At 53.0% G+C, this 27,786-nt stretch overlaps 1 protein-coding gene and 1 pseudogene across 1 annotated transcript; one reads left to right on the top strand and one right to left on the bottom strand.

Annotated features, from left to right (window-relative positions):
• Positions 1 to 51: 51 nt before the first annotated feature.
• Positions 52 to 16,733, bottom strand: SERINC2 (serine incorporator 2). The gene is made up of 10 exons (XM_055398107.2): positions 16,618 to 16,733; positions 8,148 to 8,309; positions 6,890 to 7,080; positions 6,372 to 6,451; positions 5,893 to 6,030; positions 5,082 to 5,251; positions 3,272 to 3,362; positions 2,840 to 2,981; positions 1,785 to 2,006; positions 52 to 628 (listed from the first exon to the last, which is right to left on the bottom strand). The coding sequence occupies exons 1-10, from the start codon at positions 16,654 to 16,656 to the stop codon at positions 493 to 495; spliced, it is 1,371 nt and encodes a 456-aa protein (XP_055254082.2). The 5' UTR covers positions 16,657 to 16,733; the 3' UTR covers positions 52 to 492.
• On the top strand, positions 16,655 to 27,786 carry LOC129538596 (methylosome protein WDR77-like; annotated as a pseudogene).

The following is a 27,786-nucleotide window of genomic DNA, read 5'->3' as shown; positions in this document are numbered from 1 at the left end:
CCAGTCAGGAAGGGACCCACCTCGAGGGGGGAGGGGCAAAGACATGGGAGGCACACGCACTGGCTTCTTTATTGGCGGAGTCTGAGAGACTCGGTAAGGCACAGAGTCCGGGAAGGGGATGGGCCGTCCTGGGGCACGTGGTCAGGAAGACCGGAGCCTCAGTGCCGGGCACCCCATCGCAGTGAGCACTTCCGCTCTGAGCGGCTCTCAGTGTTTGTCTCCTTCAAGACCCTCTCCTGGGGAGCCTTAGAACAAGGAGCCCTTTTTTCGCAAGAGGATGAGTGTGGGCAAGTAGGGGCAAGGGGAAGGAGGAGGCGGCTCTGGAGTGGGGAGCTGGGGGCAGTGGCAGGGAGGAATCTGATGCTCATCCTCCCTGAAGGCACTAAGAACAGAGGCGCCCAGCCCAGGGGCAAGCCCTGGAGGTGGGACGGGGGCTCAGCCTGCTGTCACGAGCCCCGAGGCACCAGGCTGGACCGGCTGCAGGGGGCTGCCTCAGCTGAAGTCGCGGCTGGGCAGGAGGAGGGGAGCTACCAGGGTCCACAGATAGAGGAGTAGCCCCGTCCAGCTGGCGCAGATCTTCACCCACACGGCAGTCCACGTGCTGATCATCTTCCGGGTCTCACCGGGTCTGGAACACACCATCATCCCAGTGAGCCTGGCCCTGACCTTAGGATCCAGTTGTGACCCGTGACTTCACCTCTGGCTCTTACCCTGTAGCTCCAGTCCTATCTGATATATCTGACACCTGGCCTCGTTGAGGTTGCCGTTCAGTTGCTAAGTCTGACTCTGCAACCCCACGGACCGCAGCCCGCCAGGCCTCCTCTGTCCTGCACTATCTCCCAGAGTTTGCTCAAATTCACGTCCGTTGAGTTGGACCATCTCATCCTCTGCAGCCCCCTTTTCCTTTGCCTTCAGTCTTTCCCAGCGCCAGGGTCTTTTTCAATGAGTAGGCTCTTCGCATCAGGTGGCCAAAGAATTGGAGCTTCAGCTTCAGGCCTTAAGACCCTAAATACAGTTCTCGACCTTGTACTGCAGACCTGACCCTGACCTCAGTTACCCCAGGTGTAATATTGTGACCTGACTCTGGTCACTAACGCTGTGATCCTGACTCTGTGACCCCGTTCCTGGTCCCTGACTTTGGGACCCTGAAGCACCTGACTTTAGTCTTGACTCTGAACCTCAATCCCATAATCCCAAGCCTGAGTTTATGACCACAGCTCTGGTATCTCTGACCTCAACTCTGACCCTTGGCCCTGTCCCCGGGGTCCTGGCCTCTAACCTTCTTACTCTGATCTTCGCTCTTTGACTCGGCCGCTTCAATCCTGGCTTTCTGGCCTTGAAACTCCAATTTTAACCAAATGACCAAATCTGTGACTTTATTTGGCCCCAGTCCCAACTCTCAACTTCATGACCGACCCCTGTTCTTAACCCTGTGACTTTGATTCTGACCCCACACCCTGCTCCTAACCCTCCAACCATGAATCCCAAATGTGGTCCCACAACCCCAAACACTACGCCTGATCTGCAAACTCGGTCTGCCCTGCCCAGGCCCAGCCTCACCTCCCGTGAGCCCCACTCCTCAGGCACTCAGCAAAGGTACCAGCTACTGAGCAAACCAGGCACTGTCAGGGAAACTGAGGCAGAGATGGGGCAGGCTCCCTGGAGGGTCCGAGAGACACCTCCCTGCCCGAGTCTTGAGCAGGGGCCAGCAAAGCCCCAGCACGGGGCCGGAGGGGAAGGGATGCGGCGCACGCACTGCGGGCCCTGAGGCTCCGTCCACGCACCTGTACCAGTTGGTGAGCGTCATCATGATGTGGACAGAAGCGAGTACCAGGCACAAGTGGAAGAAGGAATAGCTGTAGGTGACACCGTCCTGCTCGTTGTCGAAGGCCCGGCCCTCGGAGACCACCACCTGCTGCTGCTGCTGCTGCGCGGCGTCCAGCACGGGCGGGCACTCCTCCGTCTGCATCAGGCTGTTCACCTGCCGGTGGTCCGAGGAGCGCAGGCTGTGGGAGGTCGGGGGAGAACGTGGGTACAGTTGTCGGACCACCACCACCAAGGTGAGCGCCGGGGCCTCACACACCACGGCACTGGTCACAGTGACCATAGGCAACAGGATCCCAGAGCCTCACGAGCCAGTGGCCTGGTGGTTAGGCCCTCGGCCCTGGAGTTAACAAACTGCCTTGACTCAACTCTACCCCTACTTCCCATGTGACCTTGGGCAAGACACTTAACCTCTCTGAGCCTCTGATTCCTTGTCTATAAAATCAGAGATAACAGTACCTCCTTTACAGGGGTGGTGAGGATTAAATGGAGTATCAGTGTGAACCCCTAGCACTGTGCCTGGCACAGAGTGGACACCAAACAAACAGCCCCTGTTATTCTGATCGTTTATCTGCCATTTCAATAAGCATGTGTTGAGAATCTAGTATTGCAAAGGCTCATCCCACATATTACATTCATTAATAGTGTTCACAATAATGCTCACCTGCTGTTACATTTGGTTTCCTTTTATTCATTTTAAGTAAGTAGGGTTACCTATTGCCTCCTCTTCATAATAAAGAATAACATGATGGTTTTTTATCATTGCTGTTCTATAATGAGGTCTTGACATTTTTAACTATATTGAATAGTTCGAGACACGTACACAATTTTGAAGACCCAACACATATCTTGAAAAAAAGTGAATGAAGACCTGGATTCCAGCCCATTCCATCAAATTGAGAAAGCACCGTGGGCTGAGGTGGTGTCCTGGCTCCTCCCACCCTCCCTTGTGGCTCAGGGCTCCCAATCACGATTCCTTCCCGGAGACCAGTCCCAACCCCCAGTCTCCGCTTACCTGATGAAGACAGTACACAGGATGAAGATGACGAGACCCACGATGCTCGGCGCATCCCACCAGTGGGTCTCATAGCCCTCGGGGCCTGCCAGGACCGTCCCGTTGCCAAAGTGGGTCAGCAGGTGAGGGTTGCATTTCTGATCTGGGGATGGGAGCATGGCCACCCTCAGCCCACCGCAGGCCAGGTCTGAGCAGCCAGGGAGCCCAGAGGATGGGCTCAGATGGACGGACAGACACACAACCAACCATCCAAGTCCTAGCGACAGCACTTAGACAAAACAACAGAGACAGCTCCAGGAACAGATGGGGTCCTCCCACCTCCCAGAAGGACTGAGTCTTGGAATGGGCAGGGGCTGGGGTGTCCCTGACATCTCTGAAGGTCCCAAGCCTAGGAAGAAGACCAGGCCTCCTGGAAGCCAGGCCTCTACTCACCGGGGACGTTGGATAAGGCCAACCAGGTGACAAACATGGTGTAGAGCGTGATGGCCGAGGCCTGCAGCAGACCTGAGTTGGGCTGGGCATCCTGGCGAGAGCGGTCCATCAGTGTGACTCCTGCCAAACCTGGTACACCCCACCCCACCCCCACCTAGCCCACTCACACCCAACCAGGGGACCTCAGAAACCTCTACCACCCTGGGGCCATCCCACCATCCAACATACCATCTGGGCCACCCACCTACTGCCAAACCTTGCCCACCCAAAGGTGAAACCCTAATTTTTTCTCTTAACAGATTACCCAACTTGTTCCCCTGCTAAGAAAACCCTTCAAGGGCGGCATCTCTTCACACTTCAAGTTAAAGCTCTCCTCCCTTTACCCCACCTTCATCCTCACCTGACCACCCTCCCCGGCCCCCCTGTCCCCGCCACCTCCTCCCTGCTGACTACTCCTTAGCCACAGTGGCCACCTCTCTGTCTCAGCCTCTGCCAAGTCCTCTCCAACCTCAGGGCCTTTGCACTCACCATGCCCTCTTCCCAACATGCTCCTCCCTCATATCTCTGCAGGGCAGCCCCTCTTTAAAATTCAGGCTTCTGCTTAAACAAGACCCCGCAGAAGGCCCTGAAAACCCTGACTGCAGAAGCCCCTGGCCCTGCCAGCCACCTCCCTTTCAGCCCACATTCCATTTATTTCTTTACATAGCACTTACCACCCAAAGTTATCTCACCTGGCCTCATTTCCAAACCTGGCTTGTTCCTTCCCAGTCCCCACCATACACACACACACACACAAATATGAATCTGAACTCTACGATTAATAGCACAGGCTCTGGAGCCAGTCTGCCTGGGTTCAAACCCCAGTTCCACCCCTTACTAGCCATGTGACCATAGGTAAGGTCTGTTTCCTCCTTTGAGCCTCTATTTCCTCATCTGGAAAGTGGGGATGATGGTGCGAGGACTAAATGACATAACAGATGTGGTTAACTATCAGCTATTATTATTTCTCCTCTTACTCACAGCTGTATCCCCAACTTCTAGAAGAGTGCCTGGCACACAGTGGGTGCCCAAGAGGTATTTGCTGAGTAAGTACTGACTGCTGTATGACCTGGAACAGAGGCATCATCCTCTCTGAGCTTCCAATTTCTCACTGGCAAAAGGAAGCTCTGGCCCAAAGGAAGGTTCCCAACCTTTCTGCTGAGGACCCTCAAAGACTATCTAAGCTACCTCTGAAACCACTGATGGGCTGATATCCCAAAATGAAATATCACTGGACTCAGAAGGCCTCCTTTCTGAAGAACAAAAGATGGCCTTGGCAGCCGCCACCCATTGTCCCAGATAGTCTGGGACTGGAGGCTGAAACTGCACCTTCTAACATCACTTCCTGAGGTGTCTAGGAATCGTCACTTAGTGCCCTTTCCTAATATTCTCTTGATTTGCATAAAAAATGATAACATTGAAATAATGATAACAGCAGCCAATGTCTGATGGATATCAATAGGCCAGGCACTGTTCTGTGTTCACAAACATGGTCTTCAGCTTGAGAATAACTCCAAAAAGTGTTATAATCTCCATTTAACACCTGAGATGAGAGAGGCACAGGGAGGCTGAGGCACGTTCCCAAAGACAGCCAGCATCTAAATGCAAGAGTCGAGACTCTAACCCTGGGAGGCCGACACGGGAGCCCACACTCTTGGCCCTAGCCTCTGTGATGGAGAGACCCGGCTCCCAGCCCCCAGCGTTCCTCCATGAAATCCCACACACTGAGGGGCCTGGTTTCAGGTCGGGCAGAGACGGGCAGGGCTCTCACCTGGACCTTGGGCAGAACAGCAGCGATGGAGACGCAGACACAAAGAGTGAGGTTGAGGCCAATGAAAGCCTTGCCCTCGTAGCAGGCGCCGGGCTGGGTGTAGTAGACGAACAGCAGCGCCGCGGCCGTGATCGACAGCGCGTAGAAGAGGAGCGTGAAGAAGAAGAGGCCTGGGCGGGAGCGGCAGCAGCAGGTGGGTCTGGAGGCACGAGGACCCCCATCCCTCATCGGGCAGCCATCTGCTCTCGGGCCCCAGCTTCCTCCTCCAAGGAGTGCCTGCTAAACTTGCGTCCTCACCCAGCCTTTGTGAGCTCCCACCCCACCCTGAACTAAAATGATTCACGTGCCGAAAATAAGGTCACCGCGAATGTGAAGACAATGAATACAGAACAGTCTTTCAAATGGTGAACTAGATGCGTGGTGATCAGGGAGGTGTGACAACCAAACCACCCCAAGTGAGCCTTTCTTCTCGACCGATTCAGAAAATCAATCTGAAAAGGAACACATTCTGCTCCTGGGGATTTAATAACCAGGGGTCATTCGAAGTTTGGTCTGGCTGGGTGTGGTCAATTCTGCAGGGCCTGCTCCGCCAGCCCTCTCCAGGGCCCTCCAGCGCAGCTCTCTGACCCACCTCAGCTGCCCGGATCAGCCACCCTGGCCACACATACCCTTCTCTCCATCTGCCACGGACGGCTCAGTTCCTGTCCTAAGGCAGGACGCAGCCTGAGATGCCCTCCAGGTTGCAGTCCTTCAGGGACCCTCCCTCCTCAGTTAGCTCAGCCCCTGCACGAGGCCACGGGGTAGCACTGACCTGCGTACCAGGCGCGGGAGTCACACTCCTCGGCCTTGCACAGCCACCGCTGGTTCCAGGAGTGTGCAAAGTCGATGAGCAGCAGTAGCTGGATGAGGAGGAAGATGAAGGAGCCCACGACACCGAAGTAGAACCAGACTGGGTGGGGAGAGGGGCGGGAAGCAAGCGGGTCCAGCTGTGGGGCAGCAGCCTGGGGCAGGCACCCTCCAGGGTCTCGTCTCACACTCACTTTCATGCATTCGACATCATTCACGCCACACCCTGTATTGATGTCCCTCCCTCAGGGAGCCCCAGGCCACACACAGAGATGCCTTGTGGCAGGGTACGGGCTGGATATCGGCAGGTCCCCTTAACCCCCGGAGTTGCCCAAAGGCCACGTGGCCAAGCACCAGAGTCCTGTCTCCTGGGTGCAATCAGCAGTACCCACCAGCGTTAGTTCCTCTTGGTAGCCCCCATCCCTCCCCACCAAGGCCACCTACTGTTGGAGAAGGAGCCATCGGGGATGTAGAAGGCGCCCACAGTGATGCCCACAAAAATCAGGAACTTAAAGAACCAAAACCTATGGTGGGGAAATGGGTAGGTCAGACTAGAGAGTTGAGTAGGAGGAGAGGAAAAGCTGGCCCCCCAGAATCCCACCCCCACAGAACAGGTACTGGGAGAGATGGCAGGGACTTTCTGATGATCTGATGGGCATAGAGAGTATGTCCTGGCCTTAAAAAGAGTCCCAAGGGGTAGAGGGAAGGACCAATTAGGGGTGAGGATGGCCACCCGGGTTCTAGCCCCAACTGTGCCACTAAATTGTTGTGAAACCGTAGGCACGTATTGTCTTTCCTGGGCTTTATTTCCTCATCTGAGAAATGGGTACTGCTCAATGAACAGTGCTGCGTCCTCCTGGCTTCAGCAGCTCCTGAGTCTGAAGGTAGGGTCTGGAGACAGGCAGAGGATGGGGAAATCCACTGTGGGAGGGCCTCAGGGTGCAGGAGGGGCCCCTCCTCACCCGTTTTGGATGGCAGCCCTGGGGTCTCGACTGCTGCGCACGCAGATCATGAGCAAAGAGAAAAGGAAGAAGAAGGCTGCCATGGCGAAGCACATGCGGTAGACGGCGCGGTGGCCGAGCAGGGAGCCACAGTCGATGTGGCCCTGTAGGACAACGTGGGATCCGGTCCCCTCATTACACACCCAGGGCAGCTGTGGAGACAGACAGAGCAGCTGGAACACCCTGCCCCACCCAGAACCCAAGGGTGACTCTGCCCAGGCCTCCCCAACCAAGGCAAGAGGTTCTCCCAGGAGGCCTGGGCTAGACGGCAGTCTGTCCCTCCCACCTCCATCCACCACCCATCTCCATTCCCACCCACTTTTGCTGCTCAAGTCCCGTGAGTCAGCCCCCTGGGGACAGACGTCCAGTTAGATCTTGTTAATTTCCCTACTACCATCTCACAACCCCAGGACTACACTGCACTGTCCACGGCAGGATTTTCCAAAGCGTTCTCCCCCCACCAGTTACATCAGGATCCGCTGAGGACCACTGTCCTATGGAACTAGTCTCTCTAAGGTGGAATCTGAGATTCTGTATTTCAATCACACTCCCCAGGGGATTCATGCCTCTGTGCACACTAGCGTGTCAGAACCTCTGGCCTCATTGTGTCACTGGCTATGAAATATTGAGATGGAGGGAAGACAAGACCCTCAAAATGGGGCTTATGCATCTAAGTGGGGAGAGCCTGCCCTGGGCCACTGTCTGGCACAGGGGCAGTAGTGATTCATGAGACTCCCCAAGGGGACCATGGCTTATAAGCAACGAGGATCAAACCCTCCTCCCATTGTGAAGAAACAACCCCCCTAATGTCAAGCTTGGATCATCGGTGTGCTGGACACTCCTGCACATCTCTTTTTTTTTTTAACTTTGCGGCTTTTTTATAAGCAGTTGCACTGCGGGCTCAAGGTTAACATGTTCCACCAAACATCAAACTGGTGTTTCTTGAAAACTGGGCATCTGGCTAAAACGTGTCTCCAGGTTCCCTGGTAATTGACGAGGTAGTCATGTTCCTTTATGGACAGGGGGCCTAAGAGCCAAGGATGGTGCCAGGGTCGGGGAGGGGTGTGCAAATGGAGCTGAGCGGGAGGTGGGCTTTGGGGAACACGGAGGGGGTTTCATCCTCAGCGGTCCACTGGTTTTCATTTGGGACACCTCTTGATCAGCTAGGCCCCCTGGGAGCTGAGCCTTCGCCAGAGGCCCGGTCCCACGGGCAGCTCACCTTGTAGAGCTGGCTCTCCACGCCGGGACTCAGCATGATGACGCACACCAGCACCCCAAGGAAGAGGAAGACCGTGAAGAAGAGGCGGCTCAGCGTGGAGTTGTGGCTACAGGGGCAGCAGCTGCACAGGAGGCAGGGGGCAGAGCCGCAGAGGCAGGACGCCTGCGGGGAGGGCGGGCACGGCACCTTACTCTCTGCCTCCTCTCCCTTTCCCGCCCAAGCATGCGGCATCCTCCTGGGGCCCACTGCCTGCTGCCTGGTCAGTATCTCCAAACCTACGCAGAGTCCCCCCCATGCCGTGCTACGGAAGGATACCTATTCCCCAGATGTCACCCCATTTAACTTTCAAGCCCAAGGGAGAGGCCAAGCAGACCAAGGCTGGAAGAGGCTGGGTCGCCCAAGGACACACAGCCAGCAAGCAACAGAACACAGATTCAAACCTGGATCTATCCTCAGGGGTTCCTGTGGCCTCGGAGAGAGAGCGCTGAGGTCACACTGTTTCTTATTTCAGATGAAGCAGAGTGGAAAAAAAAAAATCCAGAAGGCCAATCCTGTCGCTAGCTAGCCATGTAACCTTATACAGTTCACTTACCCTCTCTTAACCTCAGGTTCCTCTTTCATAAAATGGAAATCAGAAGGGTACCTGGTTCTCACATGGCAGTTTTAAGAATAGAATCAGGATTTTTAAATTCTAACTCCCTCAGGCTCCCTGTCCTCCTTCCCTGCTTTATTTTTCTCCATAGGACTTAGACAACCACCTGACTGGCTTCACAGTTGACTCATGGTGCCCGCCTCTCATTGTTAACGTGTGAGCTCCACCAGGGCAGGGGGGTTTGTCTGTTTTGTTCACCGTGGAGGTGCCAGAAATGGGAACCAGGCCTGACACATCATCGGGAGTTCAGGGACTATCTGTTGAGCGAGTGTAAAGTGTCTGGCATGGTACCAGACATATGTTAAGACCTCAAGAAACAGCAGGTGCTGATCACTCAACATCTGCTGAATGAACGAATGAAGGATATGAGAGGCTGGGATTCCCGCCCTGGGGCTGAGACAGCAGAGACGTCCAACCCCTTCTGTCTCAGGCACCTCTGCCCTCTGTCAGCCCCTCCCTTCTGGGGGTTGGCTGCGGTCGCTTAGGGGCTGGTGATGCCACTCCATTCGTAGAAGTAGCCTCACCCCCCGGGAGCCAGTGCCACAGCCCAGCCTCGGAGGAAACGGGCCCACATCCAGATATCTGTGGGTCACTGTTTCTCTTCCTCCAAACAGCTCTGACTCCTCATTCAGGTATGTGAGAGTTGGGAGGGCAAGAGACACAGGTTCCGCCCTCCTGGAGCTTTCAAGGGCAGGAAAGCGACTCACCACATCCTTACACCTGTCATGGTAAGTGCTGCTGTGAGAGTGAGCGGCGGGGGCCCAGTTTAGATGGGAGGTGGCGCGTCACTGCCCTGAAGGGATGCCATTTAAGCTGACAGCTGAACAGTGAGGACTCACTCTCCTGGCCAAGACAGAAGAAAGAGTGTTCCAGACAAAAGAAAGAGAGCTTGAAGTGGCTCTAGGGGCGGGCAGGAGCTGAGTGTTGGAGGAAGGAAAAGAAGGCCTTGTGGCCAAAGCTTCAAGAGCAATTGGGTAGTGAGGTCAGCCAGGCTGGTGGGGCCTGCCAGCCACGTACAGGACCCTGGTGTTCTTCCTATGAGCAACGGGCCTCCATTGCCATTGGGCACCACCTCCCAAAGTGGAGAGAGACAGGAACATCCTTCTACTGAGTGAGCAGCTTTGTGAAGAGAGGCTGAAAGGGTCCCTTGCTCCTCTGAGACCCAGTCCCCGGCTTTCTGGACTGATCACAGGGGTACTGCACACTCTGCTTGTGGTGCAGCTGCCTTCCCGTCTCCTTCCTCCTGTCCCCTCAGACTGGAAAGGCCCTGGGAATGCTGCTTGTAACCTCTCTCTCTCACCCACAAAGCCAAGCACAGCGTGGATGCTAAATGAAATGCCTGCAGAATGAAATTCTCCCTCAGGGTCCAAATCATAGCAATCCACCCATCCATCAATTTCTGGTTGTATCTTGCAAACCCCGCCCAGAGCCCTGACTCCTATCCATGGCTACTTGGGAGATGGGGTGGTGAGAAGACAAGCAAATGCCAGAAATAGTGTTTTATAAGCCACAAAGAGGATTCTGAGATCAGAGAGGTTAATAGACTTGCCAGAAATCACAGAGCAAGCAGATGGCAGTAATAATCGTGATGGCTTCCCTCTATGATGAGCTACTCTGTCCCACACACTGGTGAGCACTTTGTCTAGACTAAGCCTCACTGATTCTATGAAGTATGTTGTAACCTCCCATTTACAAACAGGGAAACTGAAACTCAGGGAGATGGCACGACCAAGGTCACATGGCAAGTAAGCTGGAGCTGGGATTCGAGATCAAGTCTGTCTGCACCAGGGTCTGCTAAGTCATGGGTGGCAGTCTCGTTTAATTTCAAAACACCCCAGCAATGAAAACAATCCCTCCAGTGCCCAAGAAAACCAAGGGAGGCCAACAGGCACTGTTCATGGGGTTAAAAAGCAGAGACATTACTTTGCCAACAAAGATCCGTATAGCCAAAGCTATGGTTTCTCCAGTGGTCATGTATGGATGTGAGAGTTGGACCATAAAGAAGGCTGAGTGCCGAAGAATTGATGCTTTTGAACTGTGGTGTTGGAGAAGACCCTTGAGAGTCCCTTGGACTGCAAGAAGACCAAACTAGTCATTCCTAAAGGAAATCAATCCTGAATATTCATTGAAAGGACTGATGCTGAAACTGAAGCTCCAGAACTTTGGCCACCTGATGCAAAGAGCTGACTCATTTGAAAAGACCCTGATGCTGAGAAAGACTGAAGGCAGGAGGAGAAGGGGATGACAGAGGATGAGATGGCTGGATGCCATCACCAACTCGATGGACATGAATCTGAGCAAGCTCCGGAAGATGGTGACGGACAGGGAAACCTGGTGTGCTGCAGTCCATGGGGTCACCAAGAATTGGACAGGACTGAGCGACTGAACGGCAACTTGAGGCATTGATCTCAGGAACCAAGTACCCAAGTACCCAGGTCAAGCCGGGCTCTGGCTTGTTACCATTTCCATCTGAGACATTCGAGACACAGGAAAAGCTGCCACACTGCAGTCAGGGAGGCTGGCCTTTCAATTTACTTTGGTTCTTAGAGATCAAAATCCAGTTATTTCTGATACCTGAAATCTCAGGTTTCCAAGGACCTGGCTGGTAGCCAGAGAGACCAGGTCTGGGAGACAGAGATACACACAGGCCCTTCCTCCCACCCTGCCTGCTTCTGGAGCATCCTTGCAGTCATTCATACATTCTGATCTCCACTCCCCACCTCTGGGGATCACTCCGACCACAACTTCTTCCTACACAAATACCAGCCCATGGAGTAAAAGCAGACACCCGCACACACACATACACACATGGATGTTCACGGTGACACCGTTCACATGAGGAAAACAATAGGGGAAGCTGAGAATAACTAAATGCCCATCACTGCACCATGGCACTCCCCTAAGAGGGATCTCTCTACTGGATGGAGCAGATGTACTGGTAACACTTAAATAGGCATATGAAGCTAAATATAGTTAAATATAAATTATACCCCAATAAAGTTGATTTTATTATTAAAAAAAACAAAAATTTTAAATTAAGAAAAAAACTAAAATAGGCACGAAGCTTTGGGTTGCATTCAGTTCAGTTCAGTCGCTCAGTCGTGTCCGACTCTCCGCGACCCCATGAATCACAGCACGCCAGGCCTCCCTGTCCATCACCAACTCCCGGAGTACACTCAAACTCATGTCCACAGAATCGGTGACGCCATCCAGCCATCTCATTCTCCGTCGTCCCCTTCTCCTCCCGCCCCCAACCTTTCCCAGCATCAGAGTCTTTTCCAGTGAGTCAACTTGTCGCATGAGGTGGCCAAAGTATTGCAGTTTCAGCTTTAGCATCAGTCCCTCCAATGAACATCCAGGATTGATCTCCTTTAGAATGGACTGGTTGGATCTCCTTGCAGTATAAGGGACTCTCAAGAGTCTTCTCCAACACCACAGTTCAAAAGCATCGATTCTTTGGCGATCAGCCTTCTTCACAGTCCAGCTTATTAGAATATCAAGAAACTGTAAATGACCTCTTTGCCCCACACCAGCAGACAGTGGTGGATTACTGACCCCATGGAATGGTACAGAAGCAGGAAAGATGAAAATCTCTAGATTGATAGCAACACAGGCTATGCTTGGGATGCAATGTGAAAGGCCAAGGTAGACTATTCCACCGTTCCTACACTCAGATTACAACACCGCCCTCCCCAAATGCATGCAGGGGAAAGGCAGCAATGCAGAAGCACCAGAACTTAGACTGGCGGAATCATAGCACCAGCCAGATTCTCAGAAATGAGAACTCAGAACTCAGGAAACCCTGGGCCGGAATGTCTATAAGCTGCAAGGTTCTATGGCACCCCGAACTAGCTGAGCCAGCCTCAGTTCAGTTCAGTTCAGTCGCTCAGTCGTGTCCGACTCTTTGCGACCCCATGAATCACAGCACGCCAGGCCTCCCTGTCCATCGCCAACTCCCGGAGTTCACTCAAACTCATGTCCATCGAGTCGGTGGTGCCATCCAGCCATCTCATTCTCTGTTGTCCCTGTCTCCTCCTGCCCCCAATCCCTCCCAGCATCAGAGTCTTTTCCAGTGAGTCAACTCGTCGCATGAGGTGGCGAATTTCAGCTTTAGCATCAGTCCTCCAATGAACACCCAGGATTGATCTCCTTTGGAATGGACTGGTTGGATCTCCTTGCAGTCCAAGGGACTCTCAAGAGTCTTCTCCAACACCACAGTTCAAAAGCATCAATTCTTTGGCGATCAGCTTTCTTCACAGTCCAACTCTCACATCCATACATGACCACGGGAAAAACCATAGCCTTGACTAGACGGACCTTTGTTGGCAAAGTAATGTCTCTGCTTTTTAATATGCTGTCTAGGTTGGTCATAACTTTCCTTCCAAGGAGTAACCGTCTAAAACACAGGAGAAGAGGGCAGCCCAAGACTACTTCAAGCACACTTCTTTCCCCGACGCAGTGTGAAGAAGAGAGGGCCCTGCATGCCCCTGCCACTAGCTGGCAGGATGACCTTAGACAAGTCTCTTTTCTCCCCTGTGGGACTCAGTTTCCTCAGCCATAAAATGGGCTTCCAGGCAGGGCAGTGAAGCAGCTTGGAGCCCATCAGACAGCCATGGGTTTCAACAGCTTCCCCACTTCCTCAAATGTGGTGTCCAGTGCTTTACCACTGGCGTGCGCTTACAAAATAACCGTTGCACGCCAGCTTCAGGCTAAGTCCCACAGAACCCTCCCGACATGCTGAGAGGTGGTACCACTGTGCTCTCCGCTCTACAGACAAGGAGAGAGGTTCTCAGTCACACAAGCCAGGATCCAGACCAACCAGTCTGTAGAAGGCCATCCCTAAGTATCTGCTGACTGTCCAACTCACCCTGTGCCCGACCTGCTTGGTGACTCCCATCCCCAGTGGGTCTATCTTATCTCCTCCTGGCCAGGACTCACCTTCAGTCCAGCACAAACACTGACCAAGAGAGCCACTTGTGGACTTCCCTGGGTGTGCAGTGGATAAGAACCCACCCTCCAATGAAGGGGACATGGGTTCAATTCCTGGTCTGGGAAGATTCCACATGCCACGGAGCAATGAAGCCCATGTGCCAAAACTACTGAGCCAGCGCTCGAGAGCCCGTGAGCTGCAACTACTGAAGACCGCTTGCCTAGAACCCATTCTCCGCAACAAGAGACACCACCACAATGAGAAGCCCTCACATGGTGACCAGAGAGTAGCCTCGCTCTCTGCAACTAGAGAAAAGTCCACGTCGCAGAGCCAAAAATAGATAAATAAATAAAACTGTTTTATAAAAGAGAGAGCCACTTGCATTCCCTACTTGCTGTGACAGATTTGTATCTGACCAAAGGGACACACGAATGCCAAAATGTTCCCCCTAAAGATGCCTGGCGACCCCTCATTAGAACTTCAGTCCTCTCGGGCAAGTGTCCATTGAAACATTGTTACTGGTTATCCAGCAGCGCCCAACAGCACCACTTAATACTGCGTGGCTGTGGGGAAATCGTCCTCTCTCTGATCCAGCTTCCTCAGCTGTGAATAATGTTAACTTCCTCACTGGAGTCGCTGTGCGGACCAAATGAAAGGATATATACAAAATGCTCACTACACTGCTGGGCTCTGAGTTCCGGGCCTACAGTAAGGACCGAGTCAATGGTGGCTATCATCAGTATCACAATCTGCAAAATAAGTTAACTCTGTCATGGTGGGGGTGGGGGGGGAGGGGGGTAATCAGATGGCACAGGTGAAGGGCTCAGCACAGCACCTGGCATGCAGTAAGTACCCGGTAAACATCAGAGGTCAGAATGCCAAGGGGAGGCTCTTAACAGGAGCAGACATCAGATACCTGCAACCTCTGGAACCTCCCGATTCGACTCTGGGCCAACCCTACCCCTCAGCACCCAGAATATGAAGGGAAGGAAGACGTGGGCAGAAGCCTAGACTAGGGATCAGATATTAATCCTGACTGTGCAGATCTTCCTCCTTTCGCTGTGCAACCTTAAGCAAGTCGGCTAACCTCTCTGGGCTGCAGCTTCCTCATCCAACCCATGGTTGGGGTTCCTCATCCAACCCATGGGTTGGGGCAGGCCTGTCTGGTGCCTTCTGATTCAGCATTGCAGGAGCCTGACTCAGAGACCAGCAATTGGTTCCAGAGGGAATTCTCCACCCACCTTTTTAAAATGATAATAACAATAGCTCCTGTTTGGAGAGCTTACTATATGCCAAGAACAAGGTGGGGCACTTTTAAATTTTGAGGGAGGCAGATGGAGAGACAGAGGCACCGGGAAATGACAGGTCTCCTTTCAGTAACCTCCCCCACCCCCAGGCTAGCCAGAAGGATTTCTAGTCAACTCCAAGGAAACTCTCCCTCCCCCACCAGGAAACAAACGCTTTCTGGCCAGAGCTCCAACCCAAACCTTGGTGTCACTGGGCAGGAAGCGATCTCAGGAATCAGCTCCTGCACACACACGCACGCGTGCATACACACACACACACACATAGACCCTTCACAGATGGGAACATGAAGGCTCAGAGGGGACAAGGGTCCAGGGACCCACTCTACAGCCTCTCTGTGCAGACACCCTTCTCGGAAAATAGCTGTAAAGAACATCTCTCTAGATCCCCAGCTGTGGGCCCCAACACCCCCATCCTATCATTCACACACATCAGGGACAAAGGAAAGTTAAGTCTGGGATTCAGCAGCCACCAGAACCCCCTCCCCCTTCCTCTCGGCTCCTCTTTGTGTAGTGCAGAGAGGGAGAGGGCTGCCTGAATAAACCTCAGATTTAATGAAGGGAAGAGGGAAAGGAAAGGGGGCTGGGGAAAGGAGAAGGGGCCTCCCCGCCGGGGTCTGGCTGACGCTCCTCCCCTCTGCTGGCAGCAGCACCAACAGAGGCTGGCTGCTCCCCAAGTCCCCGAGCAGATGACCAGGTAGTCCCTCCCCGCCCCCACACACCCCGAACTCCCTCAGTTCCTGGGTTTCCCCACCCAGAGTTGGACCGGTGTTGGCGGTAACCCGTAAGAGGGACTTAAGCTCGCTCAAGATCGGCTTAGAAAGGCAGAGAGGGTCTTCCTCCCCACCCCCCAACTTCGGCCCTGGGGCCTATGAAGGAAAGGCCTGGGGTTCACTGGAAAAGTGCCCAGGAGTCTGGCCTGAGCCAGACTTAAAAGCAGGGACAAGGCAGAGAAGTTGACAGCCCGGACAGACACGGAACCACGAAGACAGACAATGACAGATGTTAAGAGGCTTCGGACGGACAAAGACAGTCGGACGGACGAACGGACAGATATCAGACACATACAAAGGGACAAACTGAGGCAGACGGGCAGGGACAGACAGCCTGATCGACACACAGAAAAAGGGGACAGCAGGCACAGAGGGGCAGGGACGGGCAGGCACACAAAGAGAGCGTCCGGGAGGCAGACGACAGGCGCAGTGCCAGGACGACTCCAAGTTGGGCCAACTGGGGCCGCAGCGCCCATCCCCGCCCCGGGCTCTGGGCCTCAGTCTCCCCAGTTCCCTGGAGGGGCGCCCGCCCAGGACACTCCCTTCCCCCCGCCCCGGGGCGCCCCACCCCTTCCCCCGCGGTAACCCGATCGCCGGACACCAGCCGCCTCCGGCGCCCGCGGGCCCGGGATGGGGCTGGGGGGACTCGATGCGCTGGGGTACCCGAGGAGCGAGGAGGCGGGGTGCGGGCCCAGAAAGACAAGTTTGGAGGAAGGAAAACAAGAAACTATTTGGAGGAAGAAGACAGGACAAAAGTCCGAGCCCGAAGAAGGGGCAGGCGGCGCGGGCGGGCGACGGGGTCAGGACTCACGCAGCTGAGCAGGGAGCAGGCGCCCAGGCAGGCCCCCATGTTTGCGGCGGCTCGGGGCGCGGGCCGAGGGGCGCAGGCTCGGGTCCGGCTCCAGGAGCCCGGGGCTGGCCCCGCCCCTCGGCCCCGCCCCGGCCCGGCCCCGCCCCACCTGCCGAAACCGCTCGCCGCTTTCCGGCGGTGTTCGGGGCCTCCCGGGACTCACCTGGGGCAGGTGCGCTGGGCGGGACCGTAAGGAAAGTGGGGGTGCCGGGGATTCCAGCTGCCGCGCAAGCCGCGCAACTGGACTCACGTCCGGATACAACGATACAAGTGATGGTTTGGAAATAGGGAGACCTGGGTTCGATTCCCGGCGAGGCCACAACACGACCTCAACAACACTTCTCCCTACCCGCAAGAGATGGTCACATGGGATTCCTCGGTGTTTGGCATAGAGCCTCTGCCCAATACCGAAGTGTTGCATGATTGGACAAAGAAATGGGCAAGTCACATCACCTCTCTGAGCCTCAATTTCCCCGTCTGTGAAATGAGGATACCTTCTTCAAAGAGGTGTGCGCTCCCTGCCCCCGATTCTAGGACACAGTCTTGCGCCCTTTCATCTGTCCTCCCCTCCATCCACCTGTGCTTCAAGCTCGACTGACTCCTGACTTGGACCACATGCTCCCCAGAGCCCCCGGCGCTTGGTGATTCATCACTCCCCAGGAACACCCAAACCTGCCCCCCAGCTAAGGAGCTCAGAGGGATGGGTGGGTCACATTCCTGCCAGACCATCCCAGAGAGATGGGAGAAACCCAGAAGCAGGGCTCTGTAATTACACTCGCTTCACCCTCCAGCCCTCTCTCCTCACCCAATCACAGGTGGGATAAAGTGAGGGAAGAAATCTGTGTGCCTCGAAGCTGGCCCTCTGTGGTCAGAGATCTTGGCCTGCCTGCATCCTTGATGACTCACCGGACGCCAGCCTGAGCCATTCATTGTGTTGCAAACATACCCCACACTTCTCCTCCTCCACACTTTTGTTCACAGGTTACCCTCCCCCTGAAAAGTCCTTTTTACCCTCCTCTCAACCCTTCAAACTCTTGGTCCTATCCTGTATCTTCTCAGTGAAGAGGGCAACCACCGCCCTGAAACCATTACCTGGCCCCAGTAGGGATAACTAGCCTCCTGCATCTCTGTGTTTCTAAAACATGGGACTCCTTTATGGCGTCACAAATCACTAAAGTTACCACACAGCTAAGCTCATACCAAACTCTTCCACCAGAGTGCTGCGTGCTCAGTTGTGTCTGACTCTTTGTGATCCTATGGACTGTAGCCCACCAGCTCCTCTGTCCATGGGATTATCCCGGCAAGGATACTGGAGTTGCCATTTCCTCCTCCAGGGGATGTTCCAGACCCAGGGATCAAACCTGTGTCTCCTGCGGCTCCTGCATCAGCAGGTGGAATCTTTACCACTGCGCCACATGGAAGCCCCAAACTCTCCCACCTACATGGTCCCATTCGAGCCCTACAGTAACCCTGAGAAGTAGATTAACTCCCACTTCATCCCATTTTACAGATGAGGAAACAGGGTCAAAGAAGTGAAGTGACGTGCTAGATGTAAACCGTGCACTTAATAAAAATCAGCTATGACTATTGGGGTTGCTACTATTGCTGCTCAAAGTCGCACAGCTCAGAAGGCCAGCGCTAGAAGACCACCCAATCTGGCCCCAATCTCAGAACCCAAGGCCTGTCCCCGACTTCCTACTGCCTCTGGGTGAAAGCAGATGTGACAATACCCAGTGTGCCTCTTTTTCTGTCCAATCATGTCTTCAGCCCTAGTCTGAGACCCTTAAGCGACTTTGAGCCACCCAAGGACTGTTTGATTCACCTCTGGTGGGTCCCTCCCCTGATCTGGGCACAGCACAAGGCCTGGCACAGTAAAGCAGTGAAAGTGCCCCAAATGAATGAACTCCTGAATTTCCCACAAGTCCAGTGTCCTCATTCTGTCACTCAGCTGTCTGAAGTGAATCCTTCTTATGGCCACCCACCCCAGGGTCATCTCCTTTTTGACATTTCTGTCCCAAGGGTCAAATTTTCCATCCCTCAACCCCTCCCTTTCCAAGACCTGGTCTACTAGAAAATGGCTAGTGGTCCAGTGGCTAATATTCCATGCTCCCAATGCAGGGGGCACCAGTTTGATCCCTGGTTGGGGAACTAGATCTTGCAAGCTGCAGCTAAAATGAAAAATGCATGCCATAATGAAAAAATCCCGCGTGCTGCAACTAAGACTCAGCACAGCCAAATAAATAAATAAAAATATTCTCTAAAAAAAGAAGGGCTTCCCTGGTGGCTCAGTGCTAAAGAATCCGCCTGCCAATGCACGAGACACAGGTTCAATCCCTGATCCGAGAAGACCCACAGACCTCAGAGCAACGAAGCCCAGGGGCCGTAACTATTGAGTCTATGCTCTAGAGCCTGGGAACTGCAACAAGAGAAGCCGCCTTGAAGAGAATCCTGCTCACTGCCACAAAGAGTAGCCCCGGCTGGCTTCAACTAGAGAAAAGCTAGTGCAGCACCAAAGACCCAGCACAGCCAAAAATAAATAAATATAAAAGAAATCGCCCAAGACCTCAACAAGCAACACCTGACACCCTGGTTCTGTCACCGCCTCTCATACCCTCTGCCGTCATCGAGGTCACTTTTCCTCTGAATTGGGCATGATTATCTTGCTTAACCTCACAGAACAATTGTGAGTGTCTGGAAAGCACTTTAAGAAATAGGCAGTCACCTGAAAAGAGGGAGGGATTAATATGCTTTCAAGTGTAGAGAGACAACCCCTTCTGACTTTTTTGGATTGAAACTTTCCAGAACAGGAAAAAAAGAGGTCGTGCCCTCACCCTACCCACGATGGAGACAAACCGGGCTCTCACATCCCTGCGTTGCCCTGGGCAGAGGGCAGACCCCTCCCCACCCCATGCAATAAACTCACTGTGTGGCCTTGTTCTGGCGCCTCCTCCTCTTTCAGCCTCATCCTTCTCATCTGTAAAGTGGGGATAATTGTTTCTGCTGCAGTTATCCCAGGGGACTAGTGAGGAGGTGGACAAAGAGGCTTCGTTCCTTGGTATCCTAACCAACCCACCCACCTTTCTCCCAGTCTTAAATCTCTTGCAAGTGACCAGAATCACTCTGTCTTTCACACCTCCAAGGGCAAGATTGGAGTCAGCAGCTGTGTGATTCTGGCAAATCACCCATTCTCTTGGAGCCTCACTGAAGGGTTGGGATTCAGGATCACCACAGCTCTTCCAACCATATAATGCCATGTAAACTATGTCCACTGAGAGAAAACTGCAGTGATCATTTGGTCCATCCCCCTATGCCCATCACCCAGCCGAGACAGATGCTAAACTCCCCAGATCCCAAGGAAGCAGGCTCTGGCTTCTTGGGCCACTCACCCCAAGAGTTCTCTTATCTGATCTCATTGGGGCTCAGTTTTCAAATGTGCAGTATGGGAATAACCCCCTGATCAAGCCCCTGGTGCCCCCTAGTATCTCCCAACCATCCTTGCCCATCTCTCTCACCATCCTCCCGTCCATGGGGACTCAGATGCACTCTGGCTTTGAGCCTCCTGTCCCCTTGCCTTCGCTCTCTGCACTGGCCTCCACTTCCTGCTTCTGACCCATTTACAGAGCAGGGCTGAAGCTATCCCTTATGAATATTCATGTAGGTAATGAGGGCTTGGGATTGGGGGAGCCTCTGGGGGGAGGCATTAATGAGACAGCATCCACCTACTGTCCCCACACACAGCCCCCGTCAAGGCTGCCTCCCTCCTAAAGGGTGCTTGGGAGTTTGAGGCAAAGGTTGAAGTAACCACAATGATAATACCCACAGCAACCATTTTATTTTATTTTAATGGAGGCAAATTACCATACATTAATATATTGGTTGGTTTTGCCATACATTGACACGAATCCGCCCCACACAGCAACCATTTTTAAGTGCTTACAACATACCAGGCACCCTACTAAGAGCATCTCCTGTAAGACGCTTTTCAGATGGGAACTATTTTCCCATTTGACAGGTAAGGAACTCGATGCTCCAAGAAGCAACACTCACATAAGTCGTGTGTGAAACATGCACAGTGATGACGCGCAGAGCCAGGGTGGAATCCAGGTTTCATCAGACTCCAGAACTGGCGCTCTTAACTTGTGCCCCCCGTATGCATGGGGCCATGCTCAGGAGCACGTGGTCAGGGGCCACACCTGGACCTCCCACTGCAGCAGATGTGCTCACAGCGGTCTTCAGTGACCAAGGCTTTAGGAGAGGGCTCAGGTGCAGGAAGTGACTCCATCTGGATAATGGGAAGACCACCAGACCGGTGTGAGACACAGCGTGGATTCACACACACGGTGCGCCTGTGAGTCCAGAGTGTCTCGACGCAGGCAGAGTGCTGCGTGTGCCTGGCAGTGAGTGTGTGTGGCGCAGATGCCCCTGAGGTTGCCCAGAGGCACGCTGTTCTGCCACTGCTGTGCCTTTTCCAATTCGCCAGGGGGCCTGCTGGGTGCCAGGTCAGGGCATGTGCTATGAAAAGGTCAACACCGCCCGCACCCTCCTGGAGCCAGAGTGTGGTGGCTTTGCACCCAAATGTGGCAACACGGCAGGAGAAGCCTTTGCCGGAGGTCTTCTTTGTTTGGGAGGTCTTCCTCGTGGGGTGCGGCTGGAAGGTAAGGGACAAGACTGTGGGGAAAGCAGAAAAGTGGGACATGCAGGAGCTACTGGGGACCCCCTGACACTTGCCAGAGGTAAGCGACTCTCCCAGGGTTACAGGTCTGGAAGGTCTCTGGATGCTTCCCTCACAGATATCAAAAGTCTGCTGCAAATGCACATGGAGGCACTGTGTGTGTGTGTGTGCAGGTGATTACGTGTGATATGTGTGTGTGTGTGCGTGCGCACAGGTGGTTATGTGTGTTATTTGTATATGTGAGTTCATGTCAATAAGGCGAGGACTTGCTTGACTTAGAGAACATGGGAGAATCGTGTGTGGTGTGTGTCTATGGTTTCGCATGTAGGGGTGTGTGTGTGAGTGTGTGTGTGTGTGGTGTGTCTGTGGTTTTGCACGTAGGGGTGTGTGTGTGTGTATGTGTTTGAGTGTGTGCATATGGTTTCGCATGTAGGGGTGTGTGTGTGAGTGTGTGTGAGTGTGTGGACAGCAAGAGTGTGTCACTGTCAGGGAGGAGGAGGGACAAGAGCATTGCTCCACCCAGGCCTCACATTCATGAGCCTCAAAAATGCATCAAAAGACAGACGGATGGGCGGAGGGGTAGAGAGATGATGGACAGATGGACGGATGGATTAGAGGGACCGATGGGCGAATGGAAAGATAGATGCGTGAGAAAGCAAAGACTGCAAAATGCTCACTGCAGATTTCAGAAGGTGAGGATACCGGTGTTCACTGCACAATTGTTTCACTCTTTCTAGATGCTTGAAATTTTTCATAATAGAATGTTAGAAAACAAAGTACACACCAAGAAGGCTGGATGTCGAGTTCCAGGGACTCCTGCACAAGATGGAAAGAAGAGGACTCTCATCGCACAATTTGAAACTGTATCCCATCACCAGACCACACAGCCCTGTGAACTCATCTGCTATAATTCTTGCAATTATCTTATGAATCTCTCAGGGGCATTGGGTTTGTGAGTGTGTGTGCATGTTAAAGATATTCATTTATTAAATAAAGATGTGTATGGCACACCACAACTGTGGCCAACCTGTCTCAGCATGTCTTCATTTTTAACTGACCAAGGGCCTCAAAAGTCAGGACTGGTTCGGGCCTCTCTTGGCCTGTGAGAGGCCCCGCTGTGCGGCGTGTGCATGTGGGCTTACGTGTGCGTGTGCGCACAAGCACATGTAGGGGTGTGGTTGCACGTGGGTGGGTGAGGCTAACGCCCACAGGAGCGCCCACCCGGGAGCTCAGCCACCTCAAAACCCCCATGAATCCAACACTGTTCCGGGAGAAGGGAAGGGCAACCGCCAGCCCCAGGGAGCCTTGGGGACCAAGAACTCTGTCATCTAAGGCTTGGAAACGCTCAGGCCAAGCGGCGTCCCCTGGCCAGTAGCGGGAGTGTGGGCGGCAGAAGCTGAGGCATCCCCAGGAGAGCGGGGCAGGGCGCGGTGCCCTTCAGCCCCAGGGCGCCTCGCTTCCTCCCCACGCTCTTGCTGCCTCCTATCTAACCGCTCTTCCTCCTCGGCCCAGTGCCTGCAGGCTCAAACGGTCAGCAACTCCCATTGTACAGAAGGGGAAACTGAGGCCTGGAGGGAGCAGAGCTGCCCAGGCCACACAGCAAGGCAGCAGCAGAGTCAGAACTGAGTTCCAGCCTGTGTTCTGTTCTCTGCACCACTGCCGGCCACCTTCCGTAGGGGGCGGGGGGAGGGGCAGTCACTGTAGGTGAGGGTCCAGGCCCAGCAGACCCAGCATGGAAGGCCCTAGAATGCCCCTCTGCCTGTGTGGATCACATACAAGATCCAGGAGGCCACGTGGGTACCAGAGACAGCCTGGCTGGGAGGCTGGACCTGCATTCTAATCCCAGCTCTGCCATCAGTTCAGTTCAGTTCAGTTCAGTCACTCAGTCGTGTCCGACTCTTTGCGACCCCATGAATCACAGCACGCCAGGCCTCCCTGTCCATCACCAACTCCCGGAGTTCACTCAAACTCATGTCCATCGAGTTGGTGATGCCATCCAGCCATCTCATTCTCTGTCGTCCCGTCTCCTCCCACCCCCAATCCTTCCTAGCATCAGACTCTTTTCCAGTGAGTCAACTCGTTGCATGAGGTGGCTAAAGTATTGGAGTTTCAGCTTTAGCATCAGTCCTTCCAATGAACACCCAGGATTGATCTCCTTTAGAATGGACTGGTTGGATCTCCTTGCAGTCCAAGGGACTCTCAAGAGTCTTCTCCAACACCACAGTTCAAAAGCATAGACCCTGTCAAAATGGCCTTGGACAGCTCCCTGCCCCTCCCAGGGCCTCAGTTTCTCCACCTGTAAACTGATCTAGGTGAACTGTAGCACTGGCTTTCACTTGTTTGGAAGCAGAGCTTCAAGCAGCAATGAGAGTTGCTGCCCCAGTCAATACACAGAGATGGCAAATAGGTACCCAGCCAATGGACCCCCTCATTTCCCCACCACCAAGGAGCTAAAGGAAGTCCCACCCAATCGCAGAACTAGGGGTTAAGAGATCAGGCTCTGGCATAGAACAAGGCTGGGCCACTTATCAGCTGTGTACGGCTCTCCAAGCCTCAGCTTGCTCCTCTGTAAAAGGGGGTTAATAGTATCAACCTCCTAGGGCTGTGTGAGGTTAAATGAAATAAGACATGGCCAGTGCTTGACACGTGATGAACAGATTAAAACTTCAGGCAGGGACTTCCCCGGTGGTCCAATGGTGAAGAATCTGCCTTCCAAGGCAGGGGATGAGGGTTCAATCCCTGGTTGGGGAACTAAGATCCCACATGCCATGGGGCAGCTAAGCCCCCGCATTCTAAATCCTGCATGCCAGAACTAAGGAAGCCCCCATGTGTCACAATGAAGAGCCTAGTGCAGCCAAAATTACACACACACACACAAAAACTTCAGGCAACAGTGGCTGTTACTACTAGTCACACCAGATGAGAACCACGCATAAGCCAGCCGGCTTCACCGTGAGTTGCGTCTGTGGTTCTGGCCCCAAAGCCAGTGCATTTTGGCAGCTGCTACCCTAGATTCCTCAGCCTGCCCTCTGCCTCTGCAGCTGCTCTGGAACAGCTGGGCACACAGAGGCTGCTTTGAAGCCAGGCCTGGCCCTGGGGAGGGGAAGCGGAGGGCGCCCTGTAATCAGGACCGACCATGGAGCAGGGTCTGGTTCATCCGGACGACCAAGCCTCCAGTGGGCCATCATTAGCTCCCCTGCCTTGCCCCAGGCCCTGACCCGGCTCCTGAAACCCCAGAGAGAAGGCAACAGGTATTTAGTCAAAGCCTTTCATTCTCAGGCCATCCTCCAGCTGCCTAGTGACACAGGCAGGAGGGAAAGTCTTCCTGAGGCCAGGGGCGTCACCCACCAGGCAGCCATCAGCTCCGGCAAGGACAGGCACTTGGAATTGGGAATCCTGAGATGTTGGAGCTGAAGGAAACTCAGAACCACCTAACGTATAGAAATACATACAGTGGAATATTATTCAGTCTCTAAAAGGAAGGAAATTCTGACACATACCACAACACGGACGAATCTTGAGGACATCGTGCTAAACGAAACAGACACAAAGGACAAATAGTATGTGACTCCACTTATATGAGGTCCCTAGAGTAGTCAAAGTCATAAAGACGTAAAATAAAATGAGAGCTTCCAGGGGCTGGGGAGAGAGTGCGATGAAGAGTTATTTAAAACAACAAAAAAACACTTCTAGGGTCTGCTCTTATTTAACAAGTGGGGAAACCAAGGCTGAGATGTGGAAGGAACTCACACACGTGCACACGATGGATGAGTGTTGAGAGACGCCCCCTGACTTTCTGCTCCTTCCCAGGCAAGTCCTGCTCTCACCCCCACCCCCACCCCCAGCCCCCCATTCCATCTTCTAAACCTGACTCCAGCTTCCAGCTGGCTCTTTGACACCCCTTCCAGTGCAATTTCTTTCATTAAAAAAAAAATAACTTTCCTCCTTTACTCCAGGTTTTTTCCTCCCAGTTATAAAATATTCCTGTCCCACAGGAAAGAGGGACCTCATCCGTTTGTTTCACTCCAGGATCCCACCTCCCAGATTTGCATCAGGCAGAGCATGACCCAGGCTGAATACATGAATTTTAGAAAATTGGGAAAATACAGGAATGCTTTAAAAAAAAAAATCACCTATGATCTCCCACCTTCAACATGCTTTAATGTGTCTTATTCTTTCTTTAAATTTATCTTATTGCAGTATAGTTGATTTACAATGTCGTATTAGTTTCTGCTGCACAGCAAAGTGATCCAGTTATACATATTATACACTTTCTTTTTCACATTCTTTTCCATTATGGTTTATCACAGGATATTGAATATAGTTCCCGATACTATACAGGCTTCCCAGGTAGAGCTAGTGGTAAAGAACCTGCCTGCGAATTCATGAGACTTAAGAGATATGAGTTCGATCCCTGGGTGGGGAAGATCTCCTGGAGGAGGGTATGGCAACCCACTCCAGTATTCTTTCCTGGAGAATCCCATGGACAGAGGAGCTATACTGTACAGTAGGATCTTGTTTCTTATCCATTCTGTATATATTACATCTGCTAATCCCGAACTCCCAATGCACTCCTCTCCCATCCCCTTCCTCCTTGGCAACAGGTCTATTCTGTGTGTCTGTGAGTCTATTTCTGTTTCAAGATAAGTTCATTTGTGTCATATTTTAGAGTCCACAGATGAGTGATATCATACAATATTTGTCTTTCTCTTTCTGACTTACTTTGCTTGGTATTATAACCTCTAGCTGAATCCATGTTGCTGCAAATGACATCATGTCATTCTTTTTATGGTTGAGTAGTATTCTGTTGTATATATGTACTGCCTCTTCTTTATCCGTTCATCTGTGGATAGGCATTCAGGTTGTTTCCGTGTCTTGGCTATTGTGAATAGTGCCGCATTGAACGTAAGGGTGCATGTGTCTGTTTGAAGGTAATATATCTTATTCTAAGCACTAGTAACACTTAAACACAATTTTAAAAAAAGATCAGCACTCACTACATGAATAGTTTTGTGTCCTGACTTTTTCATGTACCATTTCACCATGAGCATTTTCCTGGTCATTAAGATGTTTTCTTGGGGAGGGACCACGTGGGGTCTGGCGGAGCTGAATTTCTGGCAGTCCTCCAGTTGGGGGCTAGATTGGAAATGTGGAGTTGCCGAAGAAAACTTTACCCAGCCTTGTGCCCCTGGCAGCCTGGGAGTGGAACCTTCCCCTTAATGTGTCCACTTGTGTGGAGCATCCATTGGAGGCTGTGAGGTACTGGTCAGATCGGGTGTTCCTGCTCCAGTTTCCAGCTTGAGCAGCCAGCTGCTGGGCTGGCTCCCTCTGGCCATTTATGGACCCTTGTGCTGCCCCCAAGGAAGATTTCTACTCCCCTGGAGTCCAGACAGAGGCCAGAGTGGCTGACCTCACTTGATACCATCAGAGCCAGAGGTAACCTAGTGGCTTCCAGCTCAGGTGCTGTTGAATTGTGGGTGCCGGATGAAAATGAGACACTCATTGGCAGCAAGTTCTACAAGTTTGAGTCGATGACGTCACGTCTAAAGGGTCCTGGGCTGTGGCACACAAGCTGTCAGAGGAAACAAAGACTTCTGCATCAAGATCCAGGACCTTGCTCAGCAGATGGTTCTGAATCCAGACCGAGTTCACTCTGGGCAGGTCCCCTGTATTGCTGCCTCTCCCCACAAGGACTCCATGTTACTTTTCTTTTAACTGTTTTTCATTTATTGGTAACTCACATCATTCTGAATAGCCTTTGAAGCCTTGTTTCAAGCAGTGTTAGAAGCCAACCCAGTAATAGTTGAGATTTATGATATGCTCACTGTGGTTTAATTTTGGCCAAAGATCAGTTTTGAGCTATTACAGAAAGAAAGCTCAGTGTATTCATGATACCTGGTAACTTTTGTATTTCCCTTTAATCTAGCAAGGGACTCTGTGTTTCTTTCATGCGGTGAGGACAGTAGACTTTTACTGTGGGATACCTGCTGTCCCAAGCCAACACTACAGATCGACTGCGGTGCCTCTGCCTACCTTCCTACCTCCCTGGATTGGCATCTGCAGCAGAGGGAAGTCTTCATCTCTGGCGATGAGAAGCGACTGTTTCCCTTGTGGACACCAAGAGTGCAAGCCGTGTCCCCAGCACAGCTGCACATTCCCAGCGTGTTCTCCCCACACAGGGCCCTCTTCCTGGCCTCTGTCAGTGAAGCCTGCTCACCCAGGCTGCTCACCTCTCCAAGGTGTTTAGAAGCTGAGCCCACAGAGACTTTGTGAGCGATGCTACTTGGTCCCTGCTCAATCACTCCCTTCTTGCTGCAGTGGGCTGGGACCATCAGGTCACCCACCATATCCTGCCCACAGAACCCCTCCTAAGAGTGTTGCCAGGTAGACTGGATTTTAGAAAGAAAGCAAATCCCCCACGAGTATCCACTCCCTTTGCCCTGTCCTCTCAGCTGTGA

This window comes from Moschus berezovskii, chromosome 2, assembly GCF_049115385.1.
Source record: "Moschus berezovskii isolate FMDL1 chromosome 2, NW_MosBer_1.0, whole genome shotgun sequence".
In the NCBI taxonomy this organism is placed as follows: domain Eukaryota; kingdom Metazoa; phylum Chordata; class Mammalia; order Artiodactyla; family Moschidae; genus Moschus; species Moschus berezovskii.
Note: the sequence above shows the minus strand (reverse complement) of the source record. Positions and strands in the feature narration are given on the sequence as shown.

Excerpts from the sequence above, each read along its gene's own strand:
- SERINC2 (XM_055398107.2), bottom strand. The coding sequence starts at position 16,656 with ATGGGGGCCTGCCTGGGCGCCTGCTCCCTGCTCAGCTGC. Across the intron at positions 2,982-3,271 it reads GGCCTTATCCAACGTCCCCG|ATCAGAAATGCAACCCTCAC; the intron begins GTGAGTAGAGGC and ends TCCCATCCCCAG. Across the intron at positions 2,007-2,839 it reads CTGTGTACTGTCTTCATCAG|CCTGCGCTCCTCGGACCACC; the intron begins GTAAGCGGAGAC and ends GACCTCCCACAG.